The sequence below is a fragment of the Jaculus jaculus genome, chromosome 7 (assembly GCF_020740685.1).
Source record: "Jaculus jaculus isolate mJacJac1 chromosome 7, mJacJac1.mat.Y.cur, whole genome shotgun sequence".
Classification (NCBI taxonomy): Eukaryota; Metazoa; Chordata; class Mammalia; order Rodentia; family Dipodidae; genus Jaculus; species Jaculus jaculus.
The window spans coordinates 49,798,848-49,817,995 of NC_059108.1; the positions used below are offsets into that span (position 1 = coordinate 49,798,848).

Sequence of the window (19,148 nt, forward strand, 5' to 3'; positions counted from 1 at the left end):
TTATCCTCTGAACCATCTTCCCAGCACCTTAATGTTTTCAGGGGCTGAGATGACAGTGGGTAAGACCACATGCCGTGCAAACATCAGGACTGATGTTTGATCTCCAGCACTACCATAACAGGCCAGGTGTGGTTGCACATGCCTATAACCCCAGGGCTAAGGGTGGGGGCACAGACAGGATTGCTGGGGCAACAACAAAAATGGTGTGTGCTTCAGGTTCAGTGAGACACCCTGTCAGGGAAGTAAGATGGAAGAGTGATAGAGAAGGACACCCTATGTCATGGGCATACACATCTGCATACATGAGCACACGCCATATACTCACACAGAAAACTGACCAAAACACCTCAAGCTATCTGCTATTATTTGGAGTCAAGTAACAACCCTGTGAGGACTAACATTTTTGGTTGTTTCTATTCTTTGATTTGGGTTTTCACAAGCCAACCAATCTTTTCTGATCTCTATTCTACATTTTTAAACTACAGTGTCTGGCTTAATGTTAGTTCTGGAGATCTGAGCTCAGGTTATCATGCTTGTGCACCAAGTGCTTTCATCCAGTGCATCTCCCCAGTCCAGTCTTTTCCAGACCAGTCCCTTAAAAAATATATATATGTGTGTGTGTGTGTGTTTCATATATATATACAATTTATTTATTTATTTATTTGAGAAACAGAATGGGTGCATTAGGGCCTCCAGCCACTGCAAATGAACTACAGATGCATATGCCCCCTTGTGCATCTGGCTTATGTGGGTCCTGGAGAGTCAAACCAGGATCCTTTGGCTTTGCCAGCAAAACCTGAACTGCTAAGCCATCTTTCCAGGCCTCCAGTCCGTTTTTTAAGGGAGCATAGAAATGGAGTCTTCTGTGTACTAAAAAGACATAATTCAATATTGGTGAATATTAGTAATGTCTTTCATGTTATATGAGTTAAGTATAGAAAAAGTAGCTTGCAATCATACAAAATTTTGGCTAAGACTATGAAATCTTTGAGCATGGTAAATTTGCCCAACTTTCCCCAGACGGGTTTAACTGGTAAATGTTGCATTAATAAACTCAGTATGGTCCATCATTAAATAAAGTATTATTATTATTTTATGGTACTGGGGTTTGAACTCAGGAGTTGGCACTAAGATTACCACTGGCCTAGTAATTATTTTATAAACTCCTCGTACTTTGTTATGCTAGAAATTCTCACTACTTCCTAAAAAATGTTTAAGAATTAAAGAGTTTTCATTTTATAATAATCTTCATACAGGCCAGGCCTGGTGGTGCATGCCTTTAATCCCAGCACTCAGGAGGCAGGGTAAGAGGATCGCTGTGAGTTGGAGGCCAGCTTGGGACTACAGAGTGTAGTAGGTCAGCCTGGAATAGAGTGAAATGGTACCTTGGATCATCCCAAAATAATCTTCATATATAATATTGCCTTTAAATGTTTTATCTCTTCTTATATTATTATAACATATATAAAAACAAAATTTACCATTTATTAACTTTTTGATATTTTATTATTGATTACAGAGAGAAACACAGAGACACGCAGACAGAATGGGCATGTCAGGACTTCTAGCCACTGCAAACAAATTCCAGATGAATGTGCCACCATATCCATCTGGCTTATGTGGGTTCTGGGGAATTGAACCTGGGTCCTTAGGCTTGGCAGGCAAGTGTCTTAACCGATAAGTCATCTCTCCAGCTCCATTTTAACTTTTTTTTTTTTTTTTTTTGAGACAGAGTCCTATATAGTTGAGAATGGCCTCAGACTTGGCTAAAACAGGCTTTGAACTCCTGATCCTCCTGCCTCCAGCTCCCAAGTGCTGAGATTACATGTATGCACTACAACACCTAGACTGTTTTAACCATTTTTAGGTATATAATTCAGCAGCCTTACGTATACTCACAGACATGCAAATGTCATCAACATAAAAACTCAAGGCACTAATTTAAATATAATTTCTCAAATTTTTTACTTTAAATACTCTGAGTACAGAGGAAATTTATTAAAAAATTAAGAATTTAGCTGGGTGTGGGGACACACACCTTTAATCCCAGCACTCAGGAAGCAAAGGTAGGAGGATTGCCATGAGTTCAAGGCCACCCTAAGACTACATTACATAGCTAATTACTAGTCAGCCTGGGCTAGAGTGAGACCCTATCTCGAAAAACCAATAAATAAATAAAAATTTAAAATTTAAGCTAGGCATGGTGGCTTACACTTCTTTAATTTACCACCTGAGGCTTGGGTCAAAGAATCACTCTGAATTTGAATCAGCCTCAAAATAGATAAATAAATTTTCAAGTGTCCCGATTTGTTAATCATTAAGAGTAGAAGGCCAGGTTAGCAGAGTGGTGGCTTCTTATAGCACTTGGTCATCAAGAGTACAGATTGACCACATCATAGGTCATGTATATGATTCTGTTAAAACACTAACAAAACAGTACCAGATATTCTGAGAAAACATGGTGTTGAAATTTACATATAGGGCCAGATATAGTAATGTATACCTGTAATCCCAGCACTCAGGACTGAAGCAAGAGAATTTCAGGATGTGAAGGCGATCTGGCTGCGACATCTGTCATCCCACTGATCACCAGGGTTAATTCGGCTGATCTGGCTGGGAAGGCGGGTGTCCCCTTCCTCCCTCACCACTCTGTGTGCAGAAGCTGCACGCTTGGTTAAAGAGGATGACCTTCCCCTACTAGAGGAGGACCGGTCTTCGGACAAGGGTTTACGAGTAGCTGCGTGCCCCTGTTAGAACCTCCAAACAAGCTCTGAAGAAAATTGTGAGTTTTAGGCTAGCCTGGGCTACATAGTGAGTTTGTGTCTTAAAAATAAATCAAATTCAAGCAAATACCGAAGCATATACACATTAACTTACCTGTTTTCTCCATCAGGTTGTAATGTTACATCAAAGTCCCAGAAGAAAATGGTTAGGGAAAGGAAAATGTAAAATTCATTTTAGTGCTGAGATTGTCTCATTTCAATAGCACTATGTATTTAATAATCCCCTCTATTTGGAAATAGGTCTTCAAAAATGATTAGCTTACACTAGTTTCATTATTCAAAATATTAATTCAATCACTTGACAAAAATAAAATTTTCTGTGTGTTTATATGCCAGGCAATTCCAGAGCAGAGGTGGGGAAAAAAAAATTTCATTCAAAACAACTGTTTCAGTTTTACTAGGAAAATGAAGAATTTCAAGATGATTATAAGAGCAGAACATGTGATAAGTCTTGCTAAGACAATTAGATTTTACTGAGAAGAGACTATTTCTCTGATTAGAATGTTTCTCAGACACAGATAACTCAGAGAAACTAATATGTGGTATATATCCTAATTTTACTCCATAGAATCTTTAAAAATCATAGAAAGCTGGAGAGATGGCTTAGAGGTTAAGACACTTACTTACCTCTGAAGCTTAAGGACCCAAGTTCAATTCCCCAGGACCCACATAAACTGTCAGCTTGATTGTATCTAGCATCACCTAAGAAACAAAACTGTAGGTATGTCTGTGAGAAAGTTTCTCACAGAATAAGAACAGGGTGGGCCTGGTGTGGTGGTGCACACCTTTAATTCTAGCACTTGGGAGGCACAGGTAGGAGGATTGCCATGAGTTTGAGGCCACCCTGAGAATCTATAGTGAATTCTAGGTCAGACTGAGCTAGAGTAAGACTCTACCTTGAAAAACCTAAATAGTTAAATAAATAAAAATAAGGTGGCACATGTGTCTAATATTTGTTTGCAGAGGCTGGAGTCCCTGGCATGCCCCTTCTTTCTCTCAGCCTCTTTCTCAAGTAAGTAAAAATAAAAATATTTTTAAAAATCATATTGTGGGGTTGGGGAAATGGCCTAGCAGTTAAGATGTTTGCCTAGGAAGCCTAAGGACCCCAGTTTGATTCTGCAGGCCCCAGGTAAGAGAGATGCACAAGGGGGCGCTGGTGTCTAGAGGCCCTGGCGTGCCCATTCTCTTTTTCTCTCTCTCTCAAATAAATAAATAAATAAAAATCATATTTTGGGCTAGAGAAATGGCTTAAGGCATAGGCACTTGTTGATGAAGCCAAAGGACCCAGGTTTAATTCCCAAGGAACCATGTAAGCCAGGTGGCACATCCATCTGGAGTTCATTTTTAATTTAAATTTTAATTTGCAGTGGCTAGAAACCCTGGTGTGCCCATTCTCTTTTTAACTATCTTTCTCTCCCTCTAGTAAACAAATAATATAAAAATATATATATTGGGGCCAACTGTTGGTATATCCCTTTAATCCCAGCACTTGGGGAGGTGGAGGTAGAAGGATCACTGTGAGTTTGAGGCCACCCTGAGACTACATAGTGAATTGCAGGTCAGCCTGGGCTAGACCAAGATCCTACCTCCAAACATTTAAAAAAAAAAAAAAAAAACTAACTAGATGAGATGCCCTTTGTTTTTAAGCACTTGAAATGTAGATAATCCTGGATGATCATTGGGATAAAGTCCTCAGTAGATAAAGATAAGCTGGTCTCAAATTTAAGTGGCCTTCAAAATGTAATTTTTTAAAAACTACTTTATTTGATAGGCGTGGTTGCATACACCTTTAATCCCAGTACTCAGGAGGCAGAGATAGGCTCACCTTGAGTTCAAAGCCATCCTGAGACTACATAGTGAATTCTAGGTCAGCCTGGGCCAGAGTGAGACCCTATCTTGAAAAAAAACTTTTTTTATTCGAGAGAGAGGCAGATAGATAGAATGGGCACACCAGGGTCTCTAGCTACTGCAAACAAAGACACATGCGCCATCTTGTGCCTCTCTCTGCCTTTACATGGGTACTGGTGAATCAAACCTGAGTCCTTTGGCCTCTGCCTCCTGAATGGTGGGATTAAAGGCATGAGCCTCAACACGCTACTTTCTTTTTGATTTTTTCCCTCTGGCTTCTACAGTAATTTGCTGTTTCTTGTGCACAATTCTTAACACAGCGATTGATGTGCTCTTATTCATGACTTCCACAGTTTGAGTAAAAATACTGTATTTCTGAAACATGTTTTTAAAAAATATTTTTATTTATTGGAGAGAGAGAGAGAGAGAGAGAGAGAGAGAATGAGTATGCCAGGGCCTCTGCCCACTGCAAATGAACTCCAGACGCATGCACCACCTTGTGCATCTGGCTTACATGAGTACTAGGGACTCTCGCAGGCAAGTGCCTTAACCGCTAAACCATGTCTTCAGCTTTCTGAAACATTTTTTTTCTTGGAACTTTAAGCTCCTTATCTGGAAAATGACACAAAATACATGTACATTCTTATTTATGTTAAAATGCCATGGAATGAAGGTTTTCTTTCTGAGGAAAAGTCCAGCTTGCGTTTCTATGGGAAGCCATCTTGCAGTTGTGGTAGAGGAGGACGAGGGCGGGCACGGCCGGCCCACTACACCATCAAGTAAAGGTCACGGAGAAAGAATGAAGGACCAGGAGGAACAGGGACCGTAAGCTACGCCCAAGTTCCAGCAGGCGGCGCGCTGCGGCGCGGGTAACAAAGAACGCCAGGCTCCGGCCTACCGAGGTGGCTCACCTCCATCAACATCCCGGTTTCCCGTCCCCTGCGGCTCCTACGTCGCGCGCCCAGTGCACGCCAACAAGGTCCCGCCGGGTGGTAACCTGGGACCCACCCAGGCCCACCGAGCAACGGCCCGGAGTTGGCTAGTTTGACCTAGGGGCCTTCCTTAGCTTGAAAGTGGAGGCGAGAACTCAGCCTCGTCCAGATGGGGAATGTTCCCCTTTAAGGAGGGGGAGGGTTATGTTACTAGAGTTAGAACTTTATAGAGGACGTCCTCTCTCCTACCTTGGGCACTTGGCTTCCTACTGTCCTGATGAAAATGTGTCGGGCCTCGATGACTTAAAACTTTCAATGTTCAGGAATATTTAGAGGCAGTAATCGAGGCGTGTTTGCCCGTAACAAAAATGGCGCGGAAACGTTTTCAGCCTCCGTAGTCAGGTGCTCATCAGTCCGCGTGAAAGCAAGTATGGCTTCACATGACAAGCGGATGTTATTAGTATTCACTTCCGGGCCAGAGCACGCAGGCGCCATCTTGTCTTGTTCATGAAGAAGCACCGAGGGTTGGAGAGGTATTACAGGAACTGTGGCGACAGCGGTGTTACGGAACCAAAGTGGGTAAGTGGTGGACACTTGCACAGGGACACTTGCCAGAGCCCCTCAGCCTTCTCTGTTGCTCTCGCGGAAGAGGTAGCGTGACTTTAGCGGGCTGCGTGCGCTGCTTGGCACGGCCGCTGGGGCCTCATTCCCCTAGAGCCCCGGCGTCCGCCTGACCGGTGAGCCAGAGCGCTGCTCGCACCCAAAGGAAGGTTCTAAGCCCAGGCAGTGGCCGCGATCCCTTCTAGCTGAGATTGTCGGATGACATGAGACTAATTGTTGGGTTTCCCACCGGCCGTTAAGCACTGCGCGTGCGCAGTGGAAACTTCAGGGGAAGGGGGTGAGCCTGGCGGAGGAGGCGGGGGCCGGGCAGGGCCGCGAACGACAGAGGCTGCGACTACGCAGGCGCGGCCAGGACCCGCTGCGTCCTGTTGAATTACTTTTTGGTGGCTTAGTTTGTATTCTTCTTGTGTACTTAATCCAGTGACGGCTATTACCTGTTAAGCTTCACAGAGGGAACAGGTAGCACCCAACATCCCAGTGTTCTTCTGTTGTACATAGTACTGACATCTGAGCAAATTAGGGTACTGGACGCATTACGATTGTGGATGAGTCTAAGACCTTTAATACATAAATTAATAAAAAAGTTAAAAGTAATCTTTACTTTCCCTAAATTAAACAGAAACTTAAAATTCTTCACTTGAGTACAGCAAAATAAAACCAAACCAGAATGCTAAAGGTTTTGCAATTGCTTTTCTGTTCTTAGTTTTAAATTATTTAGTTACGTGTGTGTGTGTGTGTGTGTGTGTGTGTGTGTGTGTGTATGTGTATGTGTGTATGTTTGTATGTATGTATGTGTGCACGAGTCTTTTGCCACAGTAAACGAATGCCCGATGAATTAGCTTCTTTGTATCTGGTGTTATGTGGGTGCTGGGGAATTGAACCCTGTCTGGCAGACCTTTAACCGCTGAGCCATCTCTATAGACCAGTACAGTGTTTGGGGACGGGTGTTGTGTTTTGTATTTTGAGGTAGGGTTTTCGCTCTAGCCCAGGCTGACCTGCAATTCACTTTGTAGTCTCAGGGTGGCCTAGAACTCCTACCTCTGCCCCCTAAGTGCTGGGATTAAAGGTGTATGCTACCATGCCCTGCTTCCAGTAGTTTTGTTTTGTTTTGTTTTGCTCTTTCGAGGTAGGGTTTCACTGTAGCCCAGGCTGACCTGGAATTCACTATGTAGTCTCAGGATGGCCTCGAACTCACAGTGAACCTCCTACTTCCACCTCCCGAGTGCTGGGATTAAAGGCATGCGCCACCATGCCCGGCCGTGTGTGCAGTATTTTTAATAAGAGGAAACCTGAACAGATAGCAAATAATCACCCCACCTGTTCTGTCCTCAGTGACATATAGTTGTATGGTACTTCCGTTATAGTGAATAGACTGGTGTTGATAAGTTATTAACTGATCATTTATTCCTGTTTCCTTAGTTTTTATCCAGAGTTCTTATTTCCGACTCTACTTAGAGTCCATTATATTTAGTTGTCATGTGCTCTTGGGTTTCCCTTCTTGGTTCTGATAGTTTCCAGGTTTTCTTTGTTTTTGACATCTGTCATTTATGCCTCCTCCCTTTTCATAAATTGAAATCCTAGCTGCTGTTATGTCAGATTTGACCATATTTGGAGATTAGGTCTTTCATTAAGTAAAATGAAATTAGGTTGAACCCTAATCCAGTATTGCCTGGTGTCTAGATAGAAAATGAGTAGGACACAAAAGGGAAGACAATGTAAGCCATGAAGAAGAGGTGTCAGAGTGAAACCAACCCTGCTGAAGATTTGATCTTAGGCTGTTTGCCTGTAGAATGTAAAAGAAGTGTGCTTCTGTTGTTTTGCCTTATATGATATATTAGGGCAGACCTAGCAAATTTATATAGAATAATCTTACATTTCCAAAGAAGTTGGTCAGGTATGAGTATACTCATCCATGTTTTACCTCTCGAGAGAGAAGTTGCTAGGTCAGATGGCTGTGTGTTTATAATTCTGTAACATTAAATTGTCTTTCAAAAGGACCAAGTGTCAGGCATGGTGGTGCACGCCTTTAATCCCAGCACTTGGGAGGCGGAGGGAGGAGGATCACCTTGAGTTCGAGGCCACCCTGAGACTACATAGTGAATTCCAAGTCAGCCTGAGGACCTACCTCAGGAGGAAAAAAAATTAAAAAAGACCAAATACTTCATGGGCTACTACATTCACCCAGTTAGTCATCCTTGGTAGCCAGATCATGGTTCTTTAACTACAGAGTTAAGACACTTAAATAGTTCCTGATTTCTTGACTTCCATGGTCTCTCATCTTTTGAATTCTTGTCTCTCATAATTTCATATCTTTTTAAATTTTTATTAGCTTTAAATTGATTATCCACATTTTTTTTGGTGTTGGAGTAGGGTCTCCCTCTAGCCCAGGCTGACCTCAAATTTACTATGTAGTGAGCCACCTATCTCTGCTGCCCAAGTGCTAGGATTAAAGGCATGCACCACCACGCCTGGCTTCTGTTAGTCATTTTTAAAATATATTATTTATTTATTTATTTATTTGAAACAGAGAAAGGGGGAGAGAGAGAGTGCGAGCTCACCAGGGCCTCCAGCCTCTGCAAACAAATTCCAGATGCATGCACCACCTTGTGCATCTGGCTTATGTGGGTCCTGAGGAATTGAACCAGGGTCATTTGGCTTCGCAGACAAACACTTTAACCTCTAAGCCATCTTTCCAGCACATGTTATCCACGTTTTTGAATAGTAGCGAGGGAAAGCTTTGAAAAACATAGCAATAGTTATATATGTATTGGTTTAAACATATGGAGAAATTACTATAAGTAATACAAATCAAACTCTTAAAATACCTGTGAAATCTCTGCATAAAAAAATTTGAGAAAAAATTTGAGGGACAGTGAGGCTACTAAGCTGTCCAGTAGACTGCCCTTGAACAAGTAGTTCTCACATCTCATCCTTCAGAGTAGCTAGGATGACAGGCATGTACCACCTTCCTCTTCTTCCTGTTCCTCATTTTTTTTCAATAAAAACTTCAACCTATGATTTTGTGAGTAGGGACAGAAAACAAATTTAGACTAGTGGATTCTTACAAAAGTCAGAAAAAAATATGAAGGTGTGGTGCTATGCACCTTTAATTCTAGCACGTATGGGCTGAGGTAGGAGGATTGCCTTGATTTTGTGGCCACTCTGACACTACAGAGTGAATTCCAGATCAGCCTGGGCTAGAGTAAGACCCTGTCTTGAAAAAATAATTAAGGCGGGCTGGAGAGATGGCATAGCTAGCTGTTAAGCGCTTGCCTGTGAAGCCTAAGGACCCCAGTTTGAGGCTCGATTCCCCAGGACCCACGTTAGCCAGATGCACAAGGGGCCACATGCGTCTGGAGTTCGTTTGCAGTGGCTAGAGGCCCTGGTGTGCCCATATTCATTCATTCATTCATTCATTCATTCATTCTCTCTCTCTCTCTCTCTCTCTCTCTCTACTTCTTTGCCACTTTCAAATAAATAAACATAAAACAAATTTAAAAAATAATGAAGGAAGAAATTTGATTAAGTCTTATTGCTTCTGGAGCAGAAAATAAAAGATAGAAGTAGATTGGCTTTATCAGTATTTATTTATTTTTTCATGTAAAAAAAAATCCTATTAGCTGCAAACTTCAAGAGTAGTACTAGAGGGCTGGAGAGATGGCTTAGCGGTTAAGCGCTCGCCTGTGAAGCCTAAGGACCCCGGTTTGAGGCTCGGTTCCCCAGGTCCCACGTTAGCCAGATGCACAAGGGGGCGCACGCGTCTGGAGTTTGTTTGCAGAGGCTGGAAGCCCTGGCGCGCCCATTCTCTCTCTCTCTCTCTCTCTCTCCCTCTATCTGTCTTTCTCTCTGTCTCTGTCGCTCTCAAATAAATAAATAAAATATTAAAAAAAAAGAGTAGTACTAGAAATTATAGCAGGAAAGCCCTGATAAATGATGTGGACCACCACTCATTGCAGCTGTCTGCACTTAGTTGCTCACAACTGTGGAGTGTGCATTTTACTGGGTTTTGGGATTGAAGGATTATAAAGTAATTTTCCTATATTTACACAGTTAGTAAATGAGTCTAGGTGAGTGCTTTGAACTGGAGCTTGTGCTCTGGAGTCTAGGTGACAAGTGATAACCAGAAAACTTCAAATAACTGAAACATTGTCTCGAGCTACCACTTAAGTGTAAGAAAGAAACTAATCTGAATGATTTCTAAAAAATAAGTTTAAAGTGGTCTTATTATTTGGAACTCCCTTAAACACTATGAAAGTGTCTACATTTATGATTTAATTCTACATTTAAGTTTAATTATATAATTTTAAGATGGGAAAAGCACTGAGCTCTGATGAACTGTTAAACTTTTGAGAAACACAACTAAATGGCACTTACATTCGCTTCTTGCTTCTCATCCTTGTTGGTAATCTTTACCACAGTAAGCAGGAATTTGTTCACTTGATGCTTATTTAATTCCTTCCATGTATACGATATTTCCCTGTATCTTATAGAAGATCATTAACTTTAAATAGCAATTACTGTAATGCAAATAAAATTAGGATGTTTTAGGATAAAATTTCTCTTTGCTAATACTAATTCCTAAATATATAATTAATTGGCTCCCCATTTGTGTGTATGAGTATAGGGCTAGGAAGTAAACTTAGGCTTTATACATACTAGACAAGCATGCTACTTCTGAACTACATCTCAAGCCTTGCAATTTTTTTCCCCAAAAGTTTGTTATCTCTCCTCACTTCCCTATTTCCTAGCTTGACACTGTGAATGATTTAGATTGAGTTAATCAAGCAAATAAAATATATTTTGAAAGATAAAAAAAAAAACTTTGAGTCTTCATGTCCAATGTTCCTGAACTTAAAAATATTTTTATTATATTGGAAAGGGGTAGGGGAGAGAGAGAGAGAGAGAGAGAGAGAGAGAGAGAGAGTGTGTGTGTGTGTGTGTGTGTCTGTAAATACTTCAGGGTCTCTTGCTGTTGCATATGAACTCCAGATGCATGAGCCACTTTGTGTGTCTGGCTTTATTTGGATGCTGGGGAATCAAACTTGGGCCTGCAAGCTTTGTAAGCAATTGCCTTTAACTGCTAAATCTTCATTGCCCCAGCCCCTTTTCCTTTATAATGGTAAAGTAATTCTCCACTACAAAGTTAGTTAGTAGGAAGTAAGTTTAAATGTCCAGATTGATTTAGAGCTGACTGCACTTCCACATTGTATGTCCAGAATATTTTTTTTTTTTAGTTTTCAAAATTTTCAAATGTATAATATATGCTTACAAGTTGTTTCACCCAACCAACATTTTAAACTGCAGGTAAACCTCTGAAGTCAGTTACAGTATTGATATTCTGAGTAGGGCGTGGTGGCACATACCTTTAGTCCCAGCACTAGAGAGGCAAAAGTAGGAGGATCTTTGTGAGTGCAAGGCCACTGTGAGACTACATAGCAAATTTCAGGTCAGCCTGAGCTAGAATGAGACCCTACCTCCAAACAACACCACCAACAACAAAAAATTACTGATACTCTGTTTTTCTTTTCTTTTTTTGAGATGGGTTCATGTAGCCCAGGCTGATAGTCCCAGGTTGAGCTTGCACTCACAGTAATCCTCCTACCTCTACCTCCTGAGTGCTAGGATTAAAGGTGTGCACACCACCTGGCTTCCGAGGCTGATCTTGAAGTCCTGACCTACTGCCTGTACCTGTACCTGTTAAGTGCCGGGACTACAGGAACTGGGGCAGTTAATACTTCTCCTTAGTGTTTCCTACTTAATTCATTTATTCATGTTTCTTTTTAAAATTATTTATTTATTTGAGAGAAAGAGGGAGAGAATGGGCACACCAGGGCCTCTAGCCACTGCAGATGAACTCCAGACGCATGTACCACCTTATGCACCTGGCTTACATGGGTCCTGGGAAATATAACCTGGGTCTTTTGGGTTTGCAAGCAAGTACATTAACCATTAAGCCATCTCTCCAGCCCCACGTTTGTTTGCTTGCTTGTTTGTTTGTTTGTTTCTTTTTTTCATTTCCAGGTAGAGTCTCACTCTAGCCCAGGCTGACCTGGAATTTGCCATGTAGTCTCAGGGTGGCCTTCAACTCATGGTGATCCTCCTACCTCTTGCCTACCAAGTCCTATTTTTATTTATTTATTTTTTAAATATTTTTTGACATTTTTATTTCTTTATTTGAGAGTGACAGAGAGAGAGAGAATGGGCGCGCCAGGGCTTCCAGCCACTGCAAACGAACTCCAGACGCATGCGCCCCCTTGTGCATCTGGCTAACGTGGGACCTGGGGAACTCAGCCTCGAACCGGGATCCTTTAGGCTTCACAGGCAAGCGCTTAACTGCTAAGCCATCTCTCCAGCCCTGTTTTTTAATTTTATTTATTTATTGGCAAGCAGAGAGAGTGTGTGTGTCTGTGTCTGTGTGTGTGTGTGTGTGTGTGTGTGTGTATGCACGCATGTGCGCATGTAGAAGTAAGCATACTTGGGCCTCTGGCCACTGCATATGAACTCCAGATACATACTTTTTTATTCTGGCTTTACATGGGTTTTGGGGAATCACACCTGGGTCCTTAGGCTTTGCAGGTAAGTGCCTTAACTGCTAAGCCATCTCTCCAGCCCTCATGTTTCTTCACCCTCACCCGGGAGGGTCTCACTCTAGCCCAGGCTGACCTGGAATTTACTGTATAGTCTCAAGGTGGACTCAAATTCAGCAGTCCTCCTACCTCTACCTCTTGAGTGCTGGGATTAAAGGTGTGCACACCTGGATTCATATTTCTTTATGTTAATTTAAAGTTAATTTTCATGGGTTCTGATGACTCATTTAGCTTTAAGGTGTTTTATAGTTATAGTTGGGAAATGGCAGAGGGAGAAAGGGGGCAGAAGACAAAAACATTGAGAAGATGTTAGAAAAAAGAGTCTCTATCTTAGAACTGGTTCTCAGCTAGGGAGCTGTCTATCTGTTGCTTTTGTTACCACAGTTAGTAAAGCTATTGCAATAGATATATTCATGTATCTAGAAGACAAGTACATTTCACTCATAAGTAAGTCCTGGTAACAGAGACATGTGCTGTAGTGTTCCTCAGTTGAGAAGTCAGGATCTTCCCTGATAGAATTATATAACATCTGAGAGCACTGCAAAGACTGGAGTTGCAGACTCTTAAACCTCTGAATCCAAATAACCAGTTATTCTAGAGTTGATGTCTTCCTTCTTTATCTGGCTTTCTTACTTTTTGTGAATTTATAAAACTAAAGCTTGCTACCATCTTTTTTTTTCAAATTTATTTGTGTGTACATGTGTGCATGCCACAACATATGTGTGGAGGGAGGTCAGAGGACAACTTCGAGGTATCCATTTGAGACAGTCTTTTCCTACTGCAAAGAAACTGCCAGACAATGAATGAATATGAGACTAGCTGAGCCAAGAGCTTCAGATTCTCCTGGCTTGGCCTATCATTGTTGAAGGTGCCTTGGGAATCACAGATGTGTACCACTTTGTATCCGGATTTATGTGGGTGCTGGCAAGTGTATTTTAACTGTTGAGCCATCTCTCCAGCCCTGTCTTATTTTCAGTGTAGAAGAAAGGACTAGCTTAGAAGAATTCATTCAGTAAACATTTATAAATGCCTGTTATACGTATATGTATATGTATGTTGTTTGTTCTTGAACAGGATTTTTATAGTGTTAGATTAAGTACAAAGATACCAGACTTGTTGGAATTATATAAACTTTTTATTAGAAAAGTTTTCAAACTTGTTTATAGAAAAGTAGATTAGTATGAGGACTCTCCCTATATACTCATTTCTTAGATTTAATAGTACTTATCAGTCCTATCCCACCCCTCCCCTTTCCTTTTCCTATTTAAGTGTTAGGAAACAGGACCTTCTAGGTTTTTTTTTTGATTGATTTTGCTAATCTTGTTTGTAACCCCTGAAATTTCTGTATATTGGAAATTCAGCTATAATCATGCAAACATTTGTGGTGAGACCATCATAGTGTGTACGGGGACATGTAGCAGTGTGTCTTACAGACACTTCATTTGTAGGTGTGGCTTGTTGGCAGCCTTCGAACTTGTGATTTCTCAACAACTTTTCTTTAAAAAATTTCTAAGTCACATAAGTTTGGCATTATGGCAGCTTCTAGTTCTATTGTGCCTCTTCCTCTTCTCTCCCCACCACCCAGGGTCTCACTTTAGCCCAGACTGACCTGAAACACTGTATCCTCAGGCTGGGCTCGAACTCACAGTGATCCTCAGCTTCCTTTAAAGGCATGTATCACCATGCACTGCACTCTTTTACCTTTTATATTTATTAGCTCTAATTATTTATAAGAATGTTCCTTCACAAGCAAGAATCTATTTGGTTACTCTTAAATGATTGTCCCTACTGGGAGTAGAATAGATCACTTTTTTCTTATATAATCTTTAAATATACACATATAATTTATATATGTGCCTTCTTTTTTTTAAATTTTTTTTGTTTATTTTTATTTATTTATTTGAGAGTGACGGACAGAAGGGCAGAGGGAGAGAGAGAGAATGGGCGCGCCAGGGCTTCCAGCCACTGCAAACGAACTCCAGAAGCGTATGCCCCCTTCTGCATCTGGCTAATGTGGGTCCTGGGGAGTTAAGCCTCGAACCGGGGTCCTAAGGCTTCACAAGCAAGTGCTTAACCGCTAAGCCATCTCTCCAGCCCTATATGTGCCTTCTTTTTATCTGAATTGGTTAGAGTTATATTGGCCACTAAACACTGGTATCAGCATTAACATACAATATTCTACTCTTGCTTGTCAATTTAAAATTCTAGTTGTTAGCCTGGTGTGGTGGCGCATGCCTTTAATTCCAGCTCTTGGGAGGCCAAGATAGGAGGATCACAGTGAGTTCGAGGACTCTGAGACTACATAGTAAACACAAGGTCAGTCTGGGTTAGAGTGAGACCCTACCTCAAAACAACAACAAAAACCTTCTAGTTGCCTATGGCAACATATTGGCTAGAATTGGAGACCTCTCATCACAAAAAATATTATCATATTATCATTGCTGATGTGTAAAATTTGAAAAGTTAAAAAGTCACTAATTTTTAAACTGTTGAATTTGTTGAAAATAGAAGCTTAGAGGATGTGGGATCAAGGAGGACAGCCTTGGCAGCAGTGGCCCCTGAACCAGCAGCAATGGATGCAGTCGTTTCAGCACCAGCAGGATCCAAGTAAGGAAAGCATTGGATTTGTTTATTTATTTTGTTTGTCTACTTGAAAGAAAATGAGAATGTGTGCAGTAGGGCCTCCTGACATTGCAAACGAACTCCAGACACATGCTTCACTTTGTGCATCTGGGTTTACATGGGTACTGGGAATCAAACCTGAGCCATTAGGGTTTGTAAGAAAGCACTTTTAACCACTAAGCCATCTTTATCCCAACACTGAATTTAGAGGGGGGCAGGTAGTGGGTGATAATTTGAAGATGGGTAGGAGAGAGGTGCTAAGAGTTTTAAATGGTTTATTAAACTCAGTAAACTAACATGTAGGACCCAAATTTCTTACGAGTTAATATTAGAATGGGTTAAGTATGTGTTTGTGGAATCGTTTTTCAGAAGTTGTAAGTCATTTATGTTCTAGCTGAATATGCATTGTTTTCTAAGCCTCCTTGCAGGCAGAACATTGTATAGTAGTTTAATTCTGTATTAAGGAATAACTGAAATGCTTGTTTTACATGGAGGTACCATTCTGAATGTTAAACTGTGTGTTAATTTACATTAGGCCAGATTGACTGGGCTGCCTTGGCTCAAGCTTGGATTGCCCAAAGAGAGGCTTCAGGGCAGCAGAGCATTGTAGAGCCACCACCAACAATGATGCCCAACGGACAGGATATGCCTGCGATGGAATCTGGTCCAAATAATCATGGGAATTTTCAAGGAGATTCAAACTTTAACAGAATGTGGCAACCAGGTTTGTTGTTTATGTTGTCCAAAGTTTAGGGCTTTTTAAAGTAAAATGATTACAATAGTAAATAGTTTAATTTGCTTACTTTTATGACTTCTTGAAATTAATGCTCTTAAAAAAATAGGTAACTTTAAAAAATAGGCAGTTACAATTTGATTTAACCTTGACTTGTGGTAAAAATTATTCTGTACTCATTCTGCTCCCATTGTGGCACTCAGTTTGATTTTTTTCTTGGTTCTTCATTCCTAGGCTGACAGGGCTGGGAACACTGGAAACCACTTGGCATCGAGGGCAGAGAGCATTCTTTGTCTCTCTGTTGCAACCTCTGGCCTTTTCAGAAGCAGCACTGGCAGAGTGAAACTTGTGTAGCCTCTAAATTAAAGAAAAGTTGTGTCACTCACTTTGTGACAAAAAGTCTGTCGTATATACTCTGCCCCTCCCACCTTTTTCTTCCCTTTTTTCCAGATAGTAATAATCTTCCATAAGTTCTTGTTTGGTTGTTTTTTTACTTCACAGAATGATTGCAATCCCTTGATTTTAATTCATTTTTCTGTCATTGTGGTGTTGGTTATTTTAATAATCACTTTAGAGTATTCATGGAAAAATCCCACACTTGTGCTGGTGGGGAAGACATCTCCCTCTTTTGCTATTCCTATTGTTTCTCATGTTACTATAAGAATGGAGAACACAGGAGGGAATTCCCTAATATTGCTTGGAAAAGAGTATCAAGTATTCTAATCTTTGATACTGGGAGGTGGTTCATTTCTGTTTTTAGAAAGCCAAATTTCTCCATGTTTGAGAATATTTTAGTTCTCAGATTAAATTTTATAAATGACTCACCCTTGTATCCTTATGTTCCTCCTCAACTTCATAGTTTCACTCTACTGACTTTCTTTGTGACCCTGGGAAACACTGATCTATGTGCTTCAGTTTCCCTTCCTGAAATTGACAAAAATAATACCTGATTTCTCCCTACCTCACAGGGTTGTTGTGAGGAGATTATATATATATATATATATATATCATATATATATGTATGATATATATATATATGATATATGTATATATGTTCATGGAAAAAGGAAATTATATAAAAATTTAAGGTATTGTTTTTGTGATGTTACAGAACAATTCAACCAAAACTTGCTTTGGATTTTGTTACATTCATTAAAAATAATTTTAGGTGGTCAGGCATGGTGGCGCACACCTTTAATCCTTTAAACCTTTAAAAGCACTTGGGAAGGAAAGGTAGTAGGATCACTGTGAGTTCCAGGCCAGCCTGGGACTGACTATACAATGAGTTCTAGGTTTCCCTGACCTAGAGTGAGACCCTACCTTTAAAAAAATAATAATTTTAGGAGCTGAGCCTAGTGATGCACTCTTGTCCTTGCACCTGGGAGGCAGAGGATCTTGAATTTCAAGGCCATCTTAGACTACATAGTCAATTGCAGGTTAGCCTGGTCTACATAGCAAGATTCTGTTTCAAGCTATTGAAAACAGTAATAATAATAGGTTTGGTTCCTTTGTTTCCATTTGCTTAAGGTGTGAATTAGAGGGATCAGTTATTTGAATTATTTGTGAGTTGAATTATGAGTTGACTTAATAGTTTATTTTTCAGATAACACACAAAGAAATTAAGAAGTGTTTTATAAAATTTGTGTCTTTATTAAGAAATAATAACTTCTTTAAGATTTGTGTTATTTTGTTATAACCCCCTGTTGAATGTTTTTATACCTGAATCCTAACTAGAATGGGGAATGCATCAGCAACCCCCACACCCCCCTCCAGAACAGCCATGGATGCCACCAACACCAGGTCCAATGGACATTGTTCCTCCTTCTGAAGACAGCAACAGTCAGGACAGTGGGGAATTTGCCCCTGACAACAGGCATATATTTAACCAGAACAATCACAGCTTTGGTGGACCACCCGATAATTTTGCAGTGGGGCCAGTGAACCAGTTTGACTATCAGGTGAAAGATAATTTTGTTACTTTAATATCATAGATGTGCATGTAATCCATTGTTTGGAAATGTCTCCTCAAGAATACCTAAGATTTGTATTTCCCTTGTCAAGTTTACAGATAAGCACATACAGTGCCTCCGAAAATTTATTAAAATTTGACTATTAAAATTATTAGATTTGTACTCGATTAGGAAAGTGGTATAAAGAATCATTAGGGAAATTTGGATAAAATAAAAAGTTATAAGTTCAAATAGCTATATGATGTCTTGTTTTCAAATTCAAAGTAGTTGAATACATTATTTGTTAATAGTAGATTATGAATAAAACACAAGTAATGATGCGCTTCCAAGCTGCAATTCCTTCTATGGTAGAACTTAGACTATTTTTCTGTGTTATTTTTTTCATTCTTGCATTGCATGTTAGTGATTTCCTTTGTAACATCATTTCACTCCTAGGGACATAGAACTCTATGGAGAATAGTGCTAATGTGTGGGCTTTATTTTTTTTTCTTAAATTTACTCTGCTAGGGTCTACTGTTCAGTTGTGCTAAATGTCAATATAGAATAACTGATTGTATCTGTTATTTGATGAATTAAACTATCACAATTTAAGATTTTTTAAAAACCCCAAAAATATAATCAATAATTCTAAGGTATATTCAAGGACTATATGAATGATAATACATTCACTTTGAGATATCAGTCTTCTTATTAATCAGATACTTGTATACTCATGCTTGGAATCCACATAGGACAGTTTTTGACATTTTTGAAGAAAGGTATGGTTAGCTAGTTAGCTTGATGGATCCCATGCTAACAAGAAAAGAGCTCTACTGGCAGCGCCTTTTAAAAAGTCTGTGAAAGTGGCAAAATGCATATTTACTGTAGTATTCAGTATCTTCTTTCGGTTATAAATAAATATAACCTTTCATTATAGAAACAACTTTAATTCACTAGAAAAAGTTGAAATTGACAAAATATTTTTCAGTATTTTCTAGTTACAGAAAAATTGGCTAGGTGTGGTAGCACACACCTGTCACCCCAGTACTTAGGAGACTGAGGCAGTAGGCTCC

At 40.2% G+C, this 19,148-nt stretch overlaps 1 protein-coding gene across 3 annotated transcripts in view; it reads left to right on the top strand.

Annotated features, from left to right (window-relative positions):
• The first annotated feature begins 6,041 nt into the window (after positions 1–6,041).
• Positions 6,042–19,148, top strand: part of Pnisr (PNN interacting serine and arginine rich protein) — a 28,675-nt gene continuing 15,568 nt past the window's right edge. The window contains exons 1-4 of one of the 3 annotated variants that reach the window (XM_004660593.2): positions 6,042–6,142; positions 15,280–15,378; positions 15,929–16,117; positions 17,861–18,084. In XM_004660593.2, the coding sequence (XP_004660650.1) occupies positions 15,291–15,378; positions 15,929–16,117; positions 17,861–18,084 (501 nt within the window). In that variant the 5' untranslated portion in view covers positions 6,042–6,142; positions 15,280–15,290. Of the gene's footprint in view, positions 6,143–15,279; positions 15,379–15,928; positions 16,118–16,360; positions 16,948–17,860; positions 18,085–19,148 lie in introns of those variants that run through there. The other 2 variants (XM_045155017.1, XM_045155016.1) reach the window with 2 other exon arrangements.